The sequence below is a fragment of the Pectinophora gossypiella genome, chromosome 17 (genome assembly GCF_024362695.1).
Source record: "Pectinophora gossypiella chromosome 17, ilPecGoss1.1, whole genome shotgun sequence".
Classification (NCBI taxonomy): Eukaryota; Metazoa; Arthropoda; class Insecta; order Lepidoptera; family Gelechiidae; genus Pectinophora; species Pectinophora gossypiella.
The window spans coordinates 14,571,603-14,590,934 of NC_065420.1; the positions used below are offsets into that span (position 1 = coordinate 14,571,603).

The 19,332-nt window shown below is 38.9% G+C and overlaps 1 protein-coding gene across 3 annotated transcripts in view; it reads right to left on the bottom strand.

The window, feature by feature from the left end:
- Window positions 1-749: 749 nt before the first annotated feature.
- Window positions 750-19,332, bottom strand: part of LOC126374704 (protein prickle-like) — a 268,632-nt gene continuing 250,049 nt past the window's right edge. For all 3 annotated transcript variants that reach the window (XM_050021423.1, XM_050021421.1, XM_050021422.1), the window contains exon 7: window positions 750-3,271. In XM_050021423.1, coding sequence (XP_049877380.1) covers window positions 2,234-3,271 — 1,038 coding nt within the window. In that variant the 3' untranslated portion in view covers window positions 750-2,233. The remainder of the gene's footprint in view (window positions 3,272-19,332) is intronic.

A 19,332-nucleotide genomic window follows, 5' to 3' on the forward strand; every position in this document is an offset into this window, starting at 1 on the left:
CCTTCCAACCCGCGAAGGGCAAACCAGCCCAATACAAGATAACAGCAGGAAAAGAAAAGAATGAAGATGTTTTCCTTCAACGCTGAGCGTATATCTCCGAAACGCATTTCTCGGGAATTTGAATTTGGGGACTTTGAATTGAAGATGTGATTCAGCCGATTTCGGCTACAGCGACTGCTACCACTCCCACATTCATAGGTTCGCATGTGGCCAATCTTCTTGTTGACTTTGAATTACATAATTATGTGACATTAGGCTATGTAGGTTGCACAAATTGACTGTAACTATTCCTACTGGGTTGAACGTTTTTTATTCGCCAAATTTCTTGTAGGTTTGCCTCAGATGTCTATTACTACTTGGCCGGACAAATAGGGAGCACAGGGATTTGAACAGGGTCACATGTCATGTTGTTAAAATTTCTCTTTCTATAGGCATTACAAAAGCCATTTACACAGTTATAACACAAAATAGAGTCAGATAAGTTATGCTTAAATACTTACCGATAAATCTCCGTGAAAACACTGATACATGTTTTAAATCAAAAACTGTGACATTTTTCTAAGTGTTGTCATTTAAGTATAAATAAATTGCATACTTACCCACAAATCGATTACTCACTTGATAAGAAATTCGGAAGCTCGTTTTTAAAACATGAATGTCAGATTCGATTATTTAAATCCAGAATTATTAAAATTCAAATCACCAGGCATACATATAGTTTAAAAGAGATTGAATCCAAAAAAATAATCTTATTTCCAAAACATTTTATTTCATTTCTTAGTACAAATAACTTACAAAAGTGGTTTCATTCATTTGAACAAATCGTTGCCAGTGTTGTACAAAATTATTATTACTATTTTAGGCTTACACATGTTGACTGGGGCTAAATTCCTGTGATTATTAAGGCCACCTCTCTAAGTGTGTTTTGAATTCGATTTCATGATTAATTAATGACGTCATACAGAATAAATTTTAACAAGAAAATATAAATATTGTATGGTAATCGAAACTATTGAAAATTGTACCGTAAAACTTATGAAATTATGTTTTTCTAAACTAATTTGTACAATTTATATTTCTAACGAAAATAATAAAATTAGATTTTTACGAACAAAAAAACATGTTATTACATTTTATTTTAATTCTACTTATTATTATTAATAATTATTATAAAATACACAGGCTTTTAAATACGTAAGGCAATCCTAAATCTACGTACCTAATAATAATTGTCATTATTATAACATTATTTACAAACTTTGAACACTTTTTTTCGGAATACAAAATGTAATACAAAATAATACAATTTTTTTGTACTTATATCGTTAATTTACATTTCCTTTTAAATCTACTTAAGTATTTCTAATTAATTATTAGTGGCAAAGTGGGATATGTCTTAAAATTATCATTTCATGAATGCGATATGGTCATATACATACGTTTTACAAAAGCATTCTATATATTATGTTACAAGTTTATATATGAATAAAAAAAACCGAAATAATATATTAAAGCTGACTTTTTAGTCGCAGTTTATTCATCAGCAGTCACTTAAATGTTTTTGAAACTTTGATGAAATGACTTTCATTACATACTTTCATTAGGAATAGGTACTTATACCATCTTTTTATGACACATCAATCATACACTTCTCACTTTCTCTAAAAAGTTCTTAACACGATACAATCAGGCAGATGATTTATTAGATTTCATAGCTCCTATTACACGTAGGTCGTTAACATTCTATTATAATAGCAATATGTCAAAGCCGAATTCACAACCCTTTTAAATCGATCACCCCAAGGTGTCGCATGGATAAAGTCACATTTAGTGGTTATTAAGCACGAATTTGGGATATAAATTTGTCAAAAACCCCATTGAAGGGATAAACGTTACAAAGATAAGAGGCGTCTGCACGTCATAATAACGTTAGCGACACACCTGGGATACTATTATTTGTAAGTTACACGCATTTGGCAATGTGGCTTTTGCTTACTTTGATCAAACTGAAGAAACTATGTCATGAAATATACACAGGCGTGAAATAAGCTTAAGTTTTTGAAGTTTCCAGACATTGGCAAGACATATAGGACATGGTTCCAGCTAGAAGAAGGAAGACAATACATAAGTCTTACAATACTATGGCTTTACGGGGCTAAACTATCAGAAGTCAGTCTTGAATCGGAGGTTGGTGTCAGTAGGAGGGATTTGGAGGCACTATGTAGTCCCAGGATCACGAGATGATGCAGTTCTTGTCGTTCTGCGCGTTCTTGCGTTGCCGCTCGCGCTTGGCGCAGGCCACAGCGTCGTTGGGCACGTACGATATCCTCACTCCGCCGTACGCGCGCCGCGTCGGCAGTGTGTACGACTCCGCCGACGACGACGACGACGAACACGTGCTGCAGTAGCTGCTCGCGTCCTCCTCCCTCTGCTTCTCTCTCCTCGGAGGGTCATCAGGCTCAAACGCTTCATTATCGTCGCCGCAGAATCTAACCGTCCGGCCTCCTCGTGGCCGCTTCGGAGACGGCTTTCCGTCCACTAGCGTCAATTCAGGCATGGACGTCGAATGTCCAGGCGTGACGACAGCTTGAGCTTCAACAGGATGCGGCGGCTTCCATTCCTCAGACGCTTCCTCTTTCATTTCGGAGTTTGGTGTTGGTGGAATTTGGTGTTCGGTCATGGACTGCTCTAGTCTGAGATCCGCGAGCGCTCTGTCTAGACTGAGGCACGCGTGGGGCGGCGGCGGCGGGTGTGGCGGCGGCGACTCCGGCGCTAGAGACCCGCTGGGTTCAGAATCAGCGTCTATATGGTGCGGGGAGGGTTCTCTCTGGGGCGTTCTGGGGGGAGATTTGGGTGACGGCGGTCGCCGCGGTCGCGGCACTCGGGGGGGACGGGGGCCCGGGCCTGACGAGTCGGAAGGCGTTGGCGGTTCGCCTTTGGAACAGGCAATGGAGCAGAATATCGCTCCTTTCCGTGGCAAGAAAGGTCTCCCTAAGAGGCTAGCGCGGCAGGTGTGACAGGCGAAGCAGCGTTCCGTGGCGTGCCAGTGTTGCCCTTCATGCGACATCTGGCCCTGATCAACGCCAACAGGTTCTCCACAGGCGTCACAGTACTCCGCGAAGCAGTTGTCGAAGCAGGGTAGGCAGTATGGGCGCGCTTCTCTCATGATGTACCGCTGGCCACCGAGTTGCCGCGCGCATTCGGCGCATGCGAAGTGCTTCATGTGCCACGCGCGGCCCTCCGCCTCCGTGCACTCGTCTGCCAGGATAATCTGGGGACGGAAAATGGATCGTTAGACATTGTCTTGGCATTTAAAAAACGGGTGACAATCTGAATATTCTTAAAACATTTTGATAGTGAAGGGAAATATCCTGAGGAAGATTTAACACTTTCAAGGACAGAACGTTTACGGACCTTCCGATTCCAAGGTGTCATATTATGAAACATCAATGAGCCATGGTCTCTGTCCGTGGAAGGGTTAAAGATCTGCAACATATGAAAAATGTTTCCATCATCCCGCAGTGCAGTAGGATGGTGGAACATGTTTCACACCTCTCTCGATGACGGGGGAGGTCTGTGCCTAACTATGGGATATATTTTACTATTATAATGCAACCGACAATTATATCTAAGTATTATAGAGAAGCTTGATTAGCTTCTCTGGATCAGAGTGGTTTTTTTGCTTTTTCCAATTTGTAGCAAATGCGAACACGATGTTATGGTTTATTTGCAGTGTACCTACGTGAATAAAATAAACGAAATGAGCTTCCATCCGTCTAACCGGGCATGAACCAAGCGCAGCCGAATCTAAACCCGTCTGATAGATCGCATGGCTCGTCCGTCTGATCCAATTAGTCCCATCTGCTGTCTAATTAATTATCTGTATAAACAAGTTTAATTAAGCATTATTATTCATCACTGTTATCATTGCAGCGCCGTGGTTCAGGAAAGTGCGCGGACAATGGCCGTGGGAGAAGGTCCCACGGTGGTCCCACAGCGGGGGCAGCGAGGGGGGAGCCGAGGGGAGCGGGGATGTGTGGGGGACGTTCATTAGTGGACTCGCCTCATTATTAATATTTTAAAACGGTATTTCGTGTCGGGAGCCGCGTGATGGACGCTGTGCGATTGTTGACGTCAATGGGTTCACGAGGTACTCAGTGACCTCTGAAGTTGCTGATAATGGAGAGTCTAACGTTTTATTGTCGGTTGTGTACGAGGAGTGTGAGCTTCACGTCTGCCGTCGAAAGGCGCTTTCGTAACATAAGTTGTTCTAGTTATTTATTAGCTATACATACTTACTTTACTTATAAGTACTTAAAAATATTTTTTATGCTATTGAAGGTTAGTGGAGTCATTCATAATACAGAGTTGTTTAGAGTTTAAATATCTCGAGTTTGTTAGAGATCACTATATTGAGTTTGTTACAGCTTATTACTTTTTTACTTGTTAGAGTTTGTTTAAAGGCCTGACTGGCTGGCGTCCTTTGGGGGGCGGTATGTTCAAGTAGAAAACCAGGCCAAAATATTTAAAAAAAAATAATAAGTTTGTTGTCTATGGTTTTTTGTATACACTATGAATGGGGTTTTTCAGCGGGAAACGGGAACGGGACAGTTGCTTTCTTCATTGAGTAATCTAAATAATTAATACGAAGTGGTGTTTTGTGGTTAATGATCGCATTAAGTTAGTCGGAAGACATTCGCGAGTGTTATTATATTGGAGTATTCAATAAACAAAGTGTATCTGCCTATTTTCGCTTCGTGCTGGGAAGCCGCTTCATAACTCAAAAGTTTATGCGGACTTTTGAGTTAATTCGTTTGGGGTTCGGAGTAGGAGTCTACTCCGAGGGTGGGGGCTTAGGTTTCATCATCATCACCTTTCATCATTTCATTAATCATCAAGAAAAAAAATACGTCAGACATGGCTGTATGGGCATAGTTCCCTTTGCCTTACCCTTCGGGGAAAAACAAAACAAAAAAAAAAAAAAAACACTATGAATGGACAATAAAAAAGTTTAGTTTTCCCGCGATACTCGAGTTTTCTTTCACGAACATTACTTAGCATAGGCTGCAAAAAATCGCGAGTAATGGAAATCTGTTATTCTAGCCCTACATTCCAACAGGGGATAAAAGGATTAGAAGAGAGATAGTCTATTATACAGATGATAGGTAGAATTTCCTATCGGAGAATTCATAAAATTTTAGATAAGTAGATAAATGTATAAAATACTTTATTGAGCGCAATGGACACAGGATACAGAAATAATGACAACAGATACAGAAAGGATTTTAGTGTTTTCTTTATTTTCAGTTTCGTACTATTGCGACGGAAAATACCATTCGATTTACCTGATCAGGTAGCAATTAGTTACGTTGTAAATTTTGATAGTGCTTTTTATAAAGACGTAGGTAAGTAAACTAAGTACTAATTAATATTAAACAGAACGACCAGTTCAGCACAATAAGTGATTATATTTCGATAAGATAACATTTTAAAATAGTCTCATTGCGCGGTAAGGATGGTTTCCGACTTGTCAAATCAGTTACTTTTTACTAAACGTTAAAACATGAAATTATTATGCAATTTGTATGAAAAAGTACAATGTGATGTCATAGAAAAACTTGATAAAATGTCGGACCTATTATTACGATTTTCTTAATTTTTTTAAATTCATAAATAAACTAAATAATAAAAGAAAAAGTTTTTCGTCAGTTTTAAAACCGCCTTTATTTGGTAATTAGAATTTCGTAATTTATCTTTGACCAATTAGACCGGTCAAAGGACGTAAGCTAGTGTTGTGACGTTCATTAGCATAGTGATGTATCAGTCGATATTAGGTCGATCGATTCTTTTTTATCTAACACTATAAAACGTATGTAGAGATAACTTTTTGAATAAATAAATCAATTATAAATACTTTAGATTAATTAAACTCGCTTAAATTCAAGAACCTTGTTCATTATTCCCATGAAGGCTTACATAGTACTAGATGTCACAGCGCAGCAGCTGATGAAGGCCACAACATTACAAAACAATCAGGTGTTTCAGTCTAGATTGAGATCTGAAACAATCGAGATGATAATGCGCAGATAGCCGCACTCCCAGGCTTAATTGAAATCTCAGGCCATTCAGGAAGTATGCGATGGGTGGGATGCGCTTGCGACTGAAGCGAGGGGGCTTTTTGAATGACTTCTATGTATTTAGGACAGTCGCTAAAAAGGTGTTATAGCGCTGTGGAGAACGCGAGAAACAATTTTTTTTGACGTGACTTATTGTGGAGTTGCTGCAAATGGCATTAACTACTTGGCCGGACAAATGGAGAGCACTGAGGGCCCTCACCCGACACAAAATTTAAGACAACAGGCCTGGCGGTGCCCGGTTAGGCGCGAACCTCAGCTCAGGACGACGTCTGGGAAATTATATTTTAAAGAATTAATCGGTTCTAATGGGTCGATAGCGTTAACCGTAGATTGAGGGAAGTCTTTGACCACGCCGGGGGGGTCGGTATCGAGGTCCTGAAGTGATTGTTGTCGCGAGCTGGTTGGCCGCCTCTATGGCTAAAATACGGATGAAATACAGCATGTCTTTAATTACATCAAATAATATATTATAATAATGTTACAATCCAATAGTCAGAATATATTCCGCACCTTCCCTTCGAAAGATATCTTTATATTTGTACCATTACATCATTATTATACATATATGTAGATAGCTGGCATATGGCATATGCCAAGTAGTTAATATTTAAAAAGTGGCAAATCTACAATAAGTCACGTAAAAAAGGAACTTCTTCTTCTTCTATCGTGTGGATTGTGAGGTGAATTACCAACCCCATCAACCCTGGTGTCAGGGTTATTACTGAGCCGCCATAGGCCCCTGACATGACTCATGTAACGACTACGTACTTACATCAGTAAGTAATAACCGGGACCAACGGCTTAACGTGCCTTCCGAAGCACGGATCTTTTTACTTTTTGGACAATCAGGTGATCAGCCTGTAATGTCCTAACCAAACTAGGGATCACAAAGTGATTTTTGTGATTTGTCCCCACCGGGATTCGAACCCGGGACCTCCGGATCGTGAGCCCAACGCTCAACCACTGGACCACGGAGGCCGTATATAGGTTGTTTCACAAACTAAAATTCTATCCGAACTTTTAATAGGAATTCGAATTGTCGATGAAACGTATCTGAATGCCCGTTTGGCGGTTCTCTCAGCTCACAGCATAAGTAGTTGAAATGTCAAGGATCCCGCAGTGCGCCGAAGTCTTCGGACAAGGCTGGTGGCGAGCCTCCACACGCGACCGCCGCAATGCACCCTCAAATATGTTTCCTATAGAACCTTGAATGCCTACTGCACATTACTTGTACCAAAACGTGCTTTACTCGTGTAGAGATAAGATACATTTTGTTACATAAACAACAGCAAAAGCTCACGACTAATGCTTAGGTTTTTTGGTGCTCTGTACATAAAAAAAAATATACGGTCGATTTGAGAACCTCCTCCTTTTTTGAAGTCGGTAAAAATAAAACCCTTATAGGATCACTTTGTCGCCGTCTGTCTGTCATGATCCATTTTCCCGGGAACGCGTGGAGGTATAAAGTTTGCGGCAGCGACTCGCACTTTTTTTTTATTATTATAAACAATTGCAAAGTACATTATCATGTTTAGTACAGTACACTACCACAGTCAGTACTTGACCAGCTTTATGTCTAAAATTAGAGTGTATCAATTCCCAACAGGTTATAACCATCGCAAGATGAACTAAGTAGCCCACGCTTCAACAAGCTTTTTGTTACACCAATGCGCTGTTTATCAAAACTTACAAGCCCTATATAACAAGAATTATTCTTGTATAAAACTTCATTAAAATGTGTTTATCAAAACTACACGTGTAAATTACATGTTACAAGTGTCAATATTTATTTCACAAGTTATATTTTACATTGCAGGCCTGAATCACCTAATTTTCCGAAAAAGTAAGAAGATTCCGTGCTTCGGAAGGCACGCTGAGCCGTTGGTCCAGGGCTACTAGCCCAAACACCTCCACCGACCCGCAGTGGAGCAGCATGGTGGATTATACTCCATACCCCCTCCGGTTGATTGAGGGGAAGCCTGTGCCTAGCAGTAGGACTTGTATAGGCTGTTTAATGTTTATATTTTACAATTCCTTTACTTTTTTTGATAAACGTAATTTCAACGTACTTGTGAGTAACCATAATAATCATATCATTTAATGCGTTCCACATGGTAACTTGTAACTTGTAGTTTGTGAACCTGTAGACTTGTAAGTTTTGATAAACACGGCACAGGTCTATAATTGTAGAGGCAACTGTGTTACTGAATTTTCTAGAATCTTACATTTCTTAGATTAAAAAAACAACCCTAAGTCTCCTTCAATAAAATAAACAGTATTCTTTCAAACGTGTGAAATGAATGATTCACTCAGCTTCCGATAGCTTTCCAATACAATACACTACAATAGTGGTAGAATGTCACGTGTATGGAGTTATGTCAACCGACATGTTGTAGTAACATGCGACAGATGTTTACTAAACTGACACTTTATTATTATCTATTTATTGCATAATACCTACAGGGTGTTAGTGACATCGTAACGAATACTGAGAGGGATGATTCAGACCATGATTCTGAGTTGATAGTAGATACGATGTCACTAACACCCTGTATAATATACTTGATGGGGATATTGTCGAAATAACTTTGTGAGACTATCCTTTGTTTGGTAAAAATCACCTTGAATCACCTTGAATCACCTTGAATCACCTGATTGCCCGAAATTGTAAGATGATTCCGTGCTTCGGAGGGCACGTTAAGCCGTTGGTCCCGGCTATTAGTCGTAAAAACACCTCCACCAACCCGCAGTGGAACAGCGTCGTGGAGTATGCTCCAAACCCCCTCCGGTTGACGGAGGGGAGGTCAGTGCATGTTTGTGCCCAGCAGTGGGACGAATATAGGCTGCTTATGTATATGCTATTACTACTTAAACCATTACTTTAGGAGTTTGAATGCATGTTTGAATCACAGACGATTGATATCACGTGGTTTCCAGGATATATGTCCTGGGGGGTTAAAATGGCCACATCAAAGCAATTCATCTCAGAAAGCAATATTGCAATTTGTCATTTGGGCATATAAAAGTAAGTGCGCAATGCAAACTGTCAAATAGCAATATTCCTTATTTTCGATGTGGCCATTTTGACCCCCCTGTTAATGGCAATAGGCTCGCATTCTATTAGATGGGGTTGGCGAGGTGTAGGTGTATCTAATATACACTTCTCCTACCCTTTCGGGAACACTGGCGCGATGCTACGTTTGGTTATGATCCTAACCATGTCATCATCAGCCCATTAATGTCCCCACTGCTGGGGCACGGGCCTCCCTATGGATGGATAGGGAGATCGGGCCTTAAACCATCACGCGGGCCCAGTGCGGATTGATGGTTATTAACGACTGCTAATGCAGCCGGGACCAACGGCTTAACGTGCCTTCCGAAACACGAAGGAACTCGAGATGTAAACTTTTTTTTTGTGGTCACCCATCCTATGACCGGCCTTTGCGAAAGTTGCTTAACTTCAACAATCGCAGACCGAGCGCGTTTACCGCTGCGCCACCGAGCTCCTCCCTAACCATGTAAGAGTTAAATGTATGTAGGTAGAACAAGGGGTGATTTTACGATCAGATCGTACTAAAACGTCGACAATAAATCCTGATCGCTTATAAACGTTCAGATGATACGTTCTTTGTAAAAATGGGGGAAAATATTGAATTATTCGGGTGTTTTACGACACATGCCGAGCAGACTACAGTAAGTACAACATTCGTGCTATGATGTCATAAACGGAGTGCTATCGACCATCGACATGCGAAGACACCGCCGTCTGTATAAGTCCTCGTAAAAATTTGCATTAGTTTGTACAGGGGACTACGAAATTAAAAATAAGTATGTCGAATTTTATAAAGAACGGAAGTCGAAATTGTTAGGTAAATAACGTCTACAAACGCTTACACATTTACTGGAAGTGACAATCGGAAACTGTCACATAAGAGTAGAAAAGAAGAGCACAGAACAGAACAAGGGGGTTAAAAAGCCATGGAAGCAATTCATCAATTAAAGAAGGTAAAGAAGTCAAATAATCATCTTTGGATGGAGACTGTTACACTAACAGTAGCGTCGCCCTTAAGGTCGTACAGCTTACCCCTTAAACAGGTTCAATTCTCCGGAGTAAATGGATTCATTGATGAACACAAAAAAAACTAAAGGAGCAATTTTGGAATTTGACATTTGCGCATATAAAAGTAAGTGCGCAATGCAAACAAATGTCAAATTTTAACCCCTTTTTAACCTCCCCCCCCCAGCACAACACAGGAAAAAAAAAGTAGGTAAGGTATAAAGAGGAGTGGGAAGGAGTGGGTCCTTCGTTTCGTATTTATAAAATATTCACTGAGCAAATAAACACATTTAAAAAAGCTTTAAAGCACAAAGTTTCAGTAGTTACCCTGCGATCATGCCAAAAATGTAAAGATATGAACGTAAAACATATTGACATTGTTGCCAAGACCCTCCAAACTTGATGGGGTTGTAACGAGGTGATTTTAGGAGAGATCCCCTTTGCCGGTTGTCTGGCTATAAGGAATATGTTTATGATATTATTTTTATAACCCTTGGATATTCGCATTAGGGCGTGAATGCCATTCGAGGCTCTAAAAAGTGAATATGTAGGGTTGCCATTTCCAAAATTTGTCAAACAAGACAAGAAGTATCAAAACCCCGATATTTGAACAGAGATTTTCTACTACCCAGTAAAAAAAAACAGTTTTACTAAATCAAGTTTTCTTCAATTTATTCGGGCACCAGGGATTTCAAACCTTCAAATAGAACTGGACGCTCCCCAGGTCTTCTAAACTGCGCCTATGTTCGCGCGGTGGATGCGATTGCACACATCTGGCAATCGTTAACTTATTTTGTGTTTTCTACTAACAATAGGTTAAGACTGCATTTTTACTAACAACTATGGATTGTAAATCTGAAAATAAATGATTATTATTATTATTATTATAAACTCGGACGGATTGGAACTCTAGATGTACTCGTATGTATGTTATAAAATATTTGGGTAGTTTCCTAGGTCAAAGATAAATTATGAAATTCTGATTACTAAATAAAGACAGATCTAAAAGTGACAAAAAGTTTTCATGTTTCTATTTAACTTATTTATGAATTAAAGTAAAGAAAAATGTAACATGTTTTTCTATGACGTCACAAGTTGCTTTTTCATAAAAAAATGTGTTTTGACGTTTATTAAAAAGTAACTATTTTGACTAGTTGGAAACTAGACTATTATCACAATAAATAGGCGTTATGTAGTATACGTATTGTATGTACGTATGTATATGAATGGATTTTCAGCCTACGCGTTTCTACCTAGCCTTGGGCAAGTGACCAACAGAATTTATTATTCATATACTTACCTAAAACCTGAAATATTGCAGGTTTTTTATCATAATTACGATCGCATTCAGTTCCATTCGAGGTGAGAGTATAAATGTGGGTCTAGACTGAAAACATTATTTTCACCCAGTATCGTGACTGCGGTAAGTTTAGCCAGGTGAGGGCTGTCTCGGTGAAGGCGTTTGAGCGAGGGATGATGATGAGCTGTACAGAGTGTTAGTGATCCCGTACCGAATACTGAAGAAAAAAACATAAATTTTCGCGACGGAAAATTCCACTTGATATTAACTCAGAACCATCTTCCATAGTGTTAGTTACTGTGTCACTTACATCCTATATTTGTTTCAAAGAAATGCAGCCAAATATACGAATTTATTTTTTTTATTTTATTTTTTTTTATAAAAAAATTGGACACGCACGGTGTCCCATCGACCAGGCTTAACACTGCTGAGCACAAATAAAAAAAATATATTTAAATAATATTTCTCGATTCCTACCTCGTGTAAGTACATACTCTACCACACTCAAAATATCCCGATCGAAGACAACTTAGCAAAGTGAGAAAATTGCTACGACTGGAAATCGAATTTGAAAATCTTTGACGCTAGCAGTCCGACGGTTCATTAAAGCCAGACTTAAGTTGCTTAGGTAAGTCTCGATAGTGTTTGGAGAGGCACGGCTAGCCGGCTCAGTAATTGAGCTTTCACAGACGACACGGTCAAATTAATAAATTTCAAGCCTCCGAGCATGAAACACACTTTAACATTTAGTCGAGTAATAAAACGTTTAGTAAGACGGCTGTGTTCATAGGGAAGAAGACGATGTAGGGTAATGGGCTGATCACTTTTTGACGTCGCTTATTGCATATTTGCCGCAAATAGCATTAACTACTTGGCCGGACAAATGGGGAGCGCTGAGAGTTCTCACCCGAGACAAGATCTCACACGCTTGAGGGTACTCTACTCGTGGCTCGGCTCAGGTCGTGGTTTAAAAGAATAGGTAATAAATCTGTTTATTGTTTATTAAAAAAGGAAGAGGTTCTTTTGAAAGAATGAATCGACCTTAGTGTGCCGATAGCGATAAACGCTGAAACGGGGAAATCCTCGACGACGTCGGTGAGGTTGGCAAAGTCTGATCACTAGAGATGGGCGAATGTTCAAAAAATAAAATTTAATCGAACTCGTGTTTTGTTGAACAAAATTCGCAAAGGCTTTGTTTTTTTTTACTAACCTTTACTAACCTAACCTTTACTAACCTTTACTAACCTAACCTAACCTAACCTAACCTAACCTAACCTAACCTAACCATGTCATCATCAGCCCATTAATGTCCCCACTGCTGGGGCACGGGCCTCCCTATGGATGGATAGGGAGATCGGGCCTTAAACCATCACGCGGGCCCAGTGCGGATTGATGGTTATTAACGACTGCTAATGCAGCCGGGACCAACGGCTTAACGTGCCTTCCGAAACACGAAGGAACTCGAGATGTAAACTTTTTTTTTGTGGTCACCCATCCTATGACCGGCCTTTGCGAAAGTTGCTTAACTTCAACAATCGCAGACCGAGCGCGTTTACCGCTGCGCCACCGAGCTCCTCCCTAACCATGTAAGAGTTAAATGTATGTAGGTAGAACAAGGGGTGATTTTACGATCAGATCGTACTAAAACGTCGACAATAAATCCTGATCGCTTATAAACGTTCAGATGATACGTTCTTTGTAAAAATGGGGGAAAATATTGAATTATTCGGGTGTTTTACGACACATGCCGAGCAGACTACAGTAAGTACAACATTCGTGCTATGATGTCATAAACGGAGTGCTATCGACCATCGACATGCGAAGACACCGCCGTCTGTATAAGTCCTCGTAAAAATTTGCATTAGTTTGTACAGGGGACTACGAAATTAAAAATAAGTATGTCGAATTTTATAAAGAACGGAAGTCGAAATTGTTAGGTAAATAACGTCTACAAACGCTTACACATTTACTGGAAGTGACAATCGGAAACTGTCACATAAGAGTAGAAAAGAAGAGCACAGAACAGAACAAGGGGGTTAAAAAGCCATGGAAGCAATTCATCAATTAAAGAAGGTAAAGAAGTCAAATAATCATCTTTGGATGGAGACTGTTACACTAACAGTAGCGTCGCCCTTAAGGTCGTACAGCTTACCCCTTAAACAGGTTCAATTCTCCGGAGTAAATGGATTCATTGATGAACACAAAAAAAACTAAAGGAGCAATTTTGGAATTTGACATTTGCGCATATAAAAGTAAGTGCGCAATGCAAACAAATGTCAAATTTTAACCCCTTTTTAACCTCCCCCCCCCAGCACAACACAGGAAAAAAAAAGTAAGGTATAAAGAGGAGTGGGAAGGAGTGGGTCCTTCGTTTCGTATTTATAAAATATTCACTGAGCAAATAAACACATTTAAAAAAGCTTTAAAGCACAAAGTTTCAGTAGTTACCCTGCGATCATGCCAAAAATGTAAAGATATGAACGTAAAACATATTGACATTGTTGCCAAGACCCTCCAAACTTGATGGGGTTGTAACGAGGTGATTTTAGGAGAGATCCCCTTTGCCGGTTGTCTGGCTATAAGGAATATGTTTATGATATTATTTTTATAACCCTTGGATATTCGCATTAGGGCGTGAATGCCATTCGAGGCTCTAAAAAGTGAATATGTAGGGTTGCCATTTCCAAAATTTGTCAAACAAGACAAGAAGTATCAAAACCCCGATATTTGAACAGAGATTTTCTACTACCCAGTAAAAAAAAAACAGTTTTACTAAATCAAGTTTTCTTCAATTTATTCGGGCACCAGGGATTTCAAACCTTCAAATAGAACTGGACGCTCCCCAGGTCTTCTAAACTGCGCCTATGTTCGCGCGGTGGATGCGATTGCACACATCTGGCAATCGTTAACTTATTTTGTGTTTTCTACTAACAATAGGTTAAGACTGCATTTTTACTAACAACTATGGATTGTAAATCTGAAAATAAATGATTATTATTATTATTATTATAAACTCGGACGGATTGGAACTCTAGATGTACTCGTATGTATGTTATAAAATATTTGGGTAGTTTCCTAGGTCAAAGATAAATTATGAAATTCTGATTACTAAATAAAGACAGATCTAAAAGTGACAAAAAGTTTTCATGTTTCTATTTAACTTATTTATGAATTAAAGTAAAGAAAAATGTAACATGTTTTTCTATGACGTCACAAGTTGCTTTTTCATAAAAAAATGTGTTTTGACGTTTATTAAAAAGTAACTATTTTGACTAGTTGGAAACTAGACTATTATCACAATAAATAGGCGTTATGTAGTATACGTATTGTATGTACGTATGTATATGAATGGATTTTCAGCCTACGCGTTTCTACCTAGCCTTGGGCAAGTGACCAACAGAATTTATTATTCATATACTTACCTAAAACCTGAAATATTGCAGGTTTTTTATCATAATTACGATCGCATTCAGTTCCATTCGAGGTGAGAGTATAAATGTGGGTCTAGACTGAAAACATTATTTTCACCCAGTATCGTGACTGCGGTAAGTTTAGCCAGGTGAGGGCTGTCTCGGTGAAGGCGTTTGAGCGAGGGATGATGATGAGCTGTACAGAGTGTTAGTGATCCCGTACCGAATACTGAAGAAAAAAACATAAATTTTCGCGACGGAAAATTCCACTTGATATTAACTCAGAACCATCTTCCATAGTGTTAGTTACTGTGTCACTTACATCCTATATTTGTTTCAAAGAAATGCAGCCAAATATACGAATTTATTTTTTTTATTTTATTTTTTTTTATAAAAAAATTGGACACGCACGGTGTCCCATCGACCAGGCTTAACACTGCTGAGCACAAATAAAAAAAATATATTTAAATAATATTTCTCGATTCCTACCTCGTGTAAGTACATACTCTACCACACTCAAAATATCCCGATCGAAGACAACTTAGCAAAGTGAGAAAATTGCTACGACTGGAAATCGAATTTGAAAATCTTTGACGCTAGCAGTCCGACGGTTCATTAAAGCCAGACTTAAGTTGCTTAGGTAAGTCTCGATAGTGTTTGGAGAGGCACGGCTAGCCGGCTCAGTAATTGAGCTTTCACAGACGACACGGTCAAATTAATAAATTTCAAGCCTCCGAGCATGAAACACACTTTAACATTTAGTCGAGTAATAAAACGTTTAGTAAGACGGCTGTGTTCATAGGGAAGAAGACGATGTAGGGTAATGGGCTGATCACTTTTTGACGTCGCTTATTGCATATTTGCCGCAAATAGCATTAACTACTTGGCCGGACAAATGGGGAGCGCTGAGAGTTCTCACCCGAGACAAGATCTCACACGCTTGAGGGTACTCTACTCGTGGCTCGGCTCAGGTCGTGGTTTAAAAGAATAGGTAATAAATCTGTTTATTGTTTATTAAAAAAGGAAGAGGTTCTTTTGAAAGAATGAATCGACCTTAGTGTGCCGATAGCGATAAACGCTGAAACGGGGAAATCCTCGACGACGTCGGTGAGGTTGGCAAAGTCTGATCACTAGAGATGGGCGAATGTTCAAAAAATAAAATTTAATCGAACTCGTGTTTTGTTGAACAAAATTCGCAAAGGCTTTGTTTTTTTTTTATGAGTAGTATATTTATGTTACTTTTTGCTACTACTACTCAGTATAAAAGATACAGTTTTATTAAATCAAGTTTTCATCAATTTATTCGGGTACCGGGGATTTCAAACCTTCAAATAGAACTCCGCCTGGACGCTCCCCAGGTCTTCTAAACTCGGACGGATTGGAACTCTAGATGTACTCGTATGCATGTTATAAAATGGAGCCATGTCAGTGAATGTGTTTTCCACTTCGAGGTTGGCAAAGTCCGATCACTAGAGATGGGCGAATGTTCAAAAAAAATTTAATCGAACTCGTGTTTTGTTGAACAAAATTCGCAAAGGTTTTGTATTTTTAATGAGAAGTATATTTATGACATTTTTTGGTTTCGCGATAGATCACAATCTATATTATGATGAAATAACGGGTCAAACTATAAAGAACCAATACAATTAGTTGAGGCAACACATGATTGCATCAACAGATAATTGATCAATCATGAATTCTCCTTATCATTCCGGGCCATCCTTCCCCGGTTGATAACATCGCCGTAATTGTTCCAACACCGTTTTGTTAAGAACCCTGACGTGTTAAGTTCTAGGTAAGAAAGCAATATTGCAATTTAACCCTTGCGCAATACAAGTAAGTGCGCAATGTCAAATAGCAATATTGCTTTTTATCAGGTGAGATTGTAGTCAAACGCGAGCCAGTATTGTTACAGGTAATTGTTATTGCTAAAAAAACAAAAAGCTGCTTCATGTCTCGGGTCTCTCTATACTAGCCACAGCAAGTACAGCAACTGCGTACAACGGTGTTTGAAGACATGGGACCGCAATGCCGGGAGTCAGTCCGGTCAGAGGTAGATACATGAAACCATGTATAATTATGTTACTATAGTAAACATTGAGGAGCTCGGTGGCGCAGCGGTAAACGCGCTCGGTCTGCGATTGTTGAAGTTAAGCAACTTTCGCAAAGGCCGGTCATAGGATGGGTGACCACAAAAAAAATAAAAAATAATCTCGAGCCCCTCCGTGCTTCGGAAGGCACGTTAAGCCGTTGGTCCCGGCTGCATTAGCAGTCGTTAATAACCACCAATCCGCACTGGGCCCGCGTGGACCACCACCACCCTATGGATGGATAGGGAGATCGGGCCTTAATGGTTCTCCCTATCCATCCATAGGGAAGGCCCGTGCCCCAGCAGTGGGGACGTTAATGGGCTGGTGATGATGATGATGAGTAAACATGAAACTGTTTATAGGTTTCGTCTATATTCGTCATTGCGAGTATTCGAAGTACTGACATACTATAAGCAAATAGACTCACAAACGCTAAGGTTTTATTCTAAAAAAGTGTACGATGTGTTTTGTAAATACGTATAATTAAGTTAAGTACATAGTATAAGTTCGTTCCCTTAACTTAGGATGTTATGGTTGTTTAACTAAAGAGCATTATCATAGAAGTTTGAGTTCTAAAGAGTAGCATCAATAGGCTAGTTTCCAACTAGTCAAATCAGTTACTTTATAATAAACTTAAAACACGCAATTACGATGGAATTTGTATGAATAAGCACACTGCGACATGAAACAGAAAAACGTGATAAAATGTCGGACTTATTAATACGTTTTTCTTGATTAAAATTCAATAAGTGAAATGAAAAATAAAAAAATGCTTTTCGACAGTTTACGATGTGTCTTTATTTAATAATTGGAATTTTATTATTTACCTTTTAACAGTTTATATTTTTTTCAATAGAATCGTCCGCTTACCTCACCTGAAGATTTGACAGGTCCAATTTTTACAGAAGCGATTGCCTGTCTAACCTTCCAACCCGCGAAGGGAAAACCAGCCCAATTTCCATTTTTTTTTCAATAGAATATACTAATATATTATATAGGAAATCACTTACTAGAATATACCAAGAAATATTATAGTAGGTGATTTCCTTTTGCTTCGTTAATGTCGAGTGTAATGTGGCTGTTCCACCCTTCGACCTAAATATCAACATCAACCCCTTATGGGTCACTTTTTGCTTTTTATTGTAAATGTAAAATACTGCTAATATTCATTTAATCGCTTCCTAAGGTAAACCTACCAAACCTCCTCAAATTACAGTGCCTACAATTTATCAATACAGAACCATATACGATTAAAGTATAATAATATTGGATCTTGTGTTGAATCGTATCAAAAAGAGAGATAAGAAAATCTTTTAAGTGCGAAAACGCATAACATTTTTATTTATTTTTTTCAACGGATTCTATTTTACAAACGCATATCGCGCGTCGTATTAGTAACATAAGGGAAATACGCGTGATTTTATGATAAGATAAAATAAATTTATTTTATTCTTAACCTCTCATCTGCCGGAACGCGGATCTCGACCAGACACAATGTAAAATCTATTGTGTCTGGTATCTCGGCAGATGAGAGGTTAAAGATAAGATAAAATTCTTTATTTGCCATAAATGCAGTGTGACAGATGTTACAAAAAATATAGTTTACCGTGCATTTAAATTACATAAATCATGCAAAATTTATGTACGTATGTATGTATATTATACATAAAAGTATTATAATTCTGTATGTGGACTGTAGTAACGTTATTATACATTAATGGTTTGTCTACACGGTCTTAGTTTTACAGTGCTTACTTATATTCTTGAATCAAATGTCCCTCCGTAGTAGGGCATTTGACTGGGTCACAGATAAAGCATGCGTTAGTGACATCGTAACGAAATCTTTGAGGGATGATTCTTACTTTTTACGAAACGTTAAAACGAAAGTTTTGTTTGGAGTATGTATGGGAATACTGTCCTGTGACGTCATCAATAAAAGCGGTCAAACGTCGTACTCATTTTTAGTTAATTTATAAATAAAATTCGAAAATAAGTCGAAAAGTAAAGTGAGATTGCGATTTTTGATCACTTTAAATTGGTTTCTATTTTGAATTACCATTTTATATTTGACTCAGTCAAGTGACCGTTTTAACCCGCCTATACGTGGCTGTTATACAGTGCATATTACAAAACTCTAACTATCAAATAAACCCTTTATAAAACTAACCAACTGAGGCACGAGCTCCTCAGACCGCCCATCACGAGTATTCACGAGTCATTAATCATACCACAACCGCGGTCACGTTCCATCCCTTCAACCTCCCCCTTTTCCTCCCTCCCTCATCGATGTTATCAGTTCCGGAGTATCGCCGGATATTGGCCGATTGGATAATTGCAC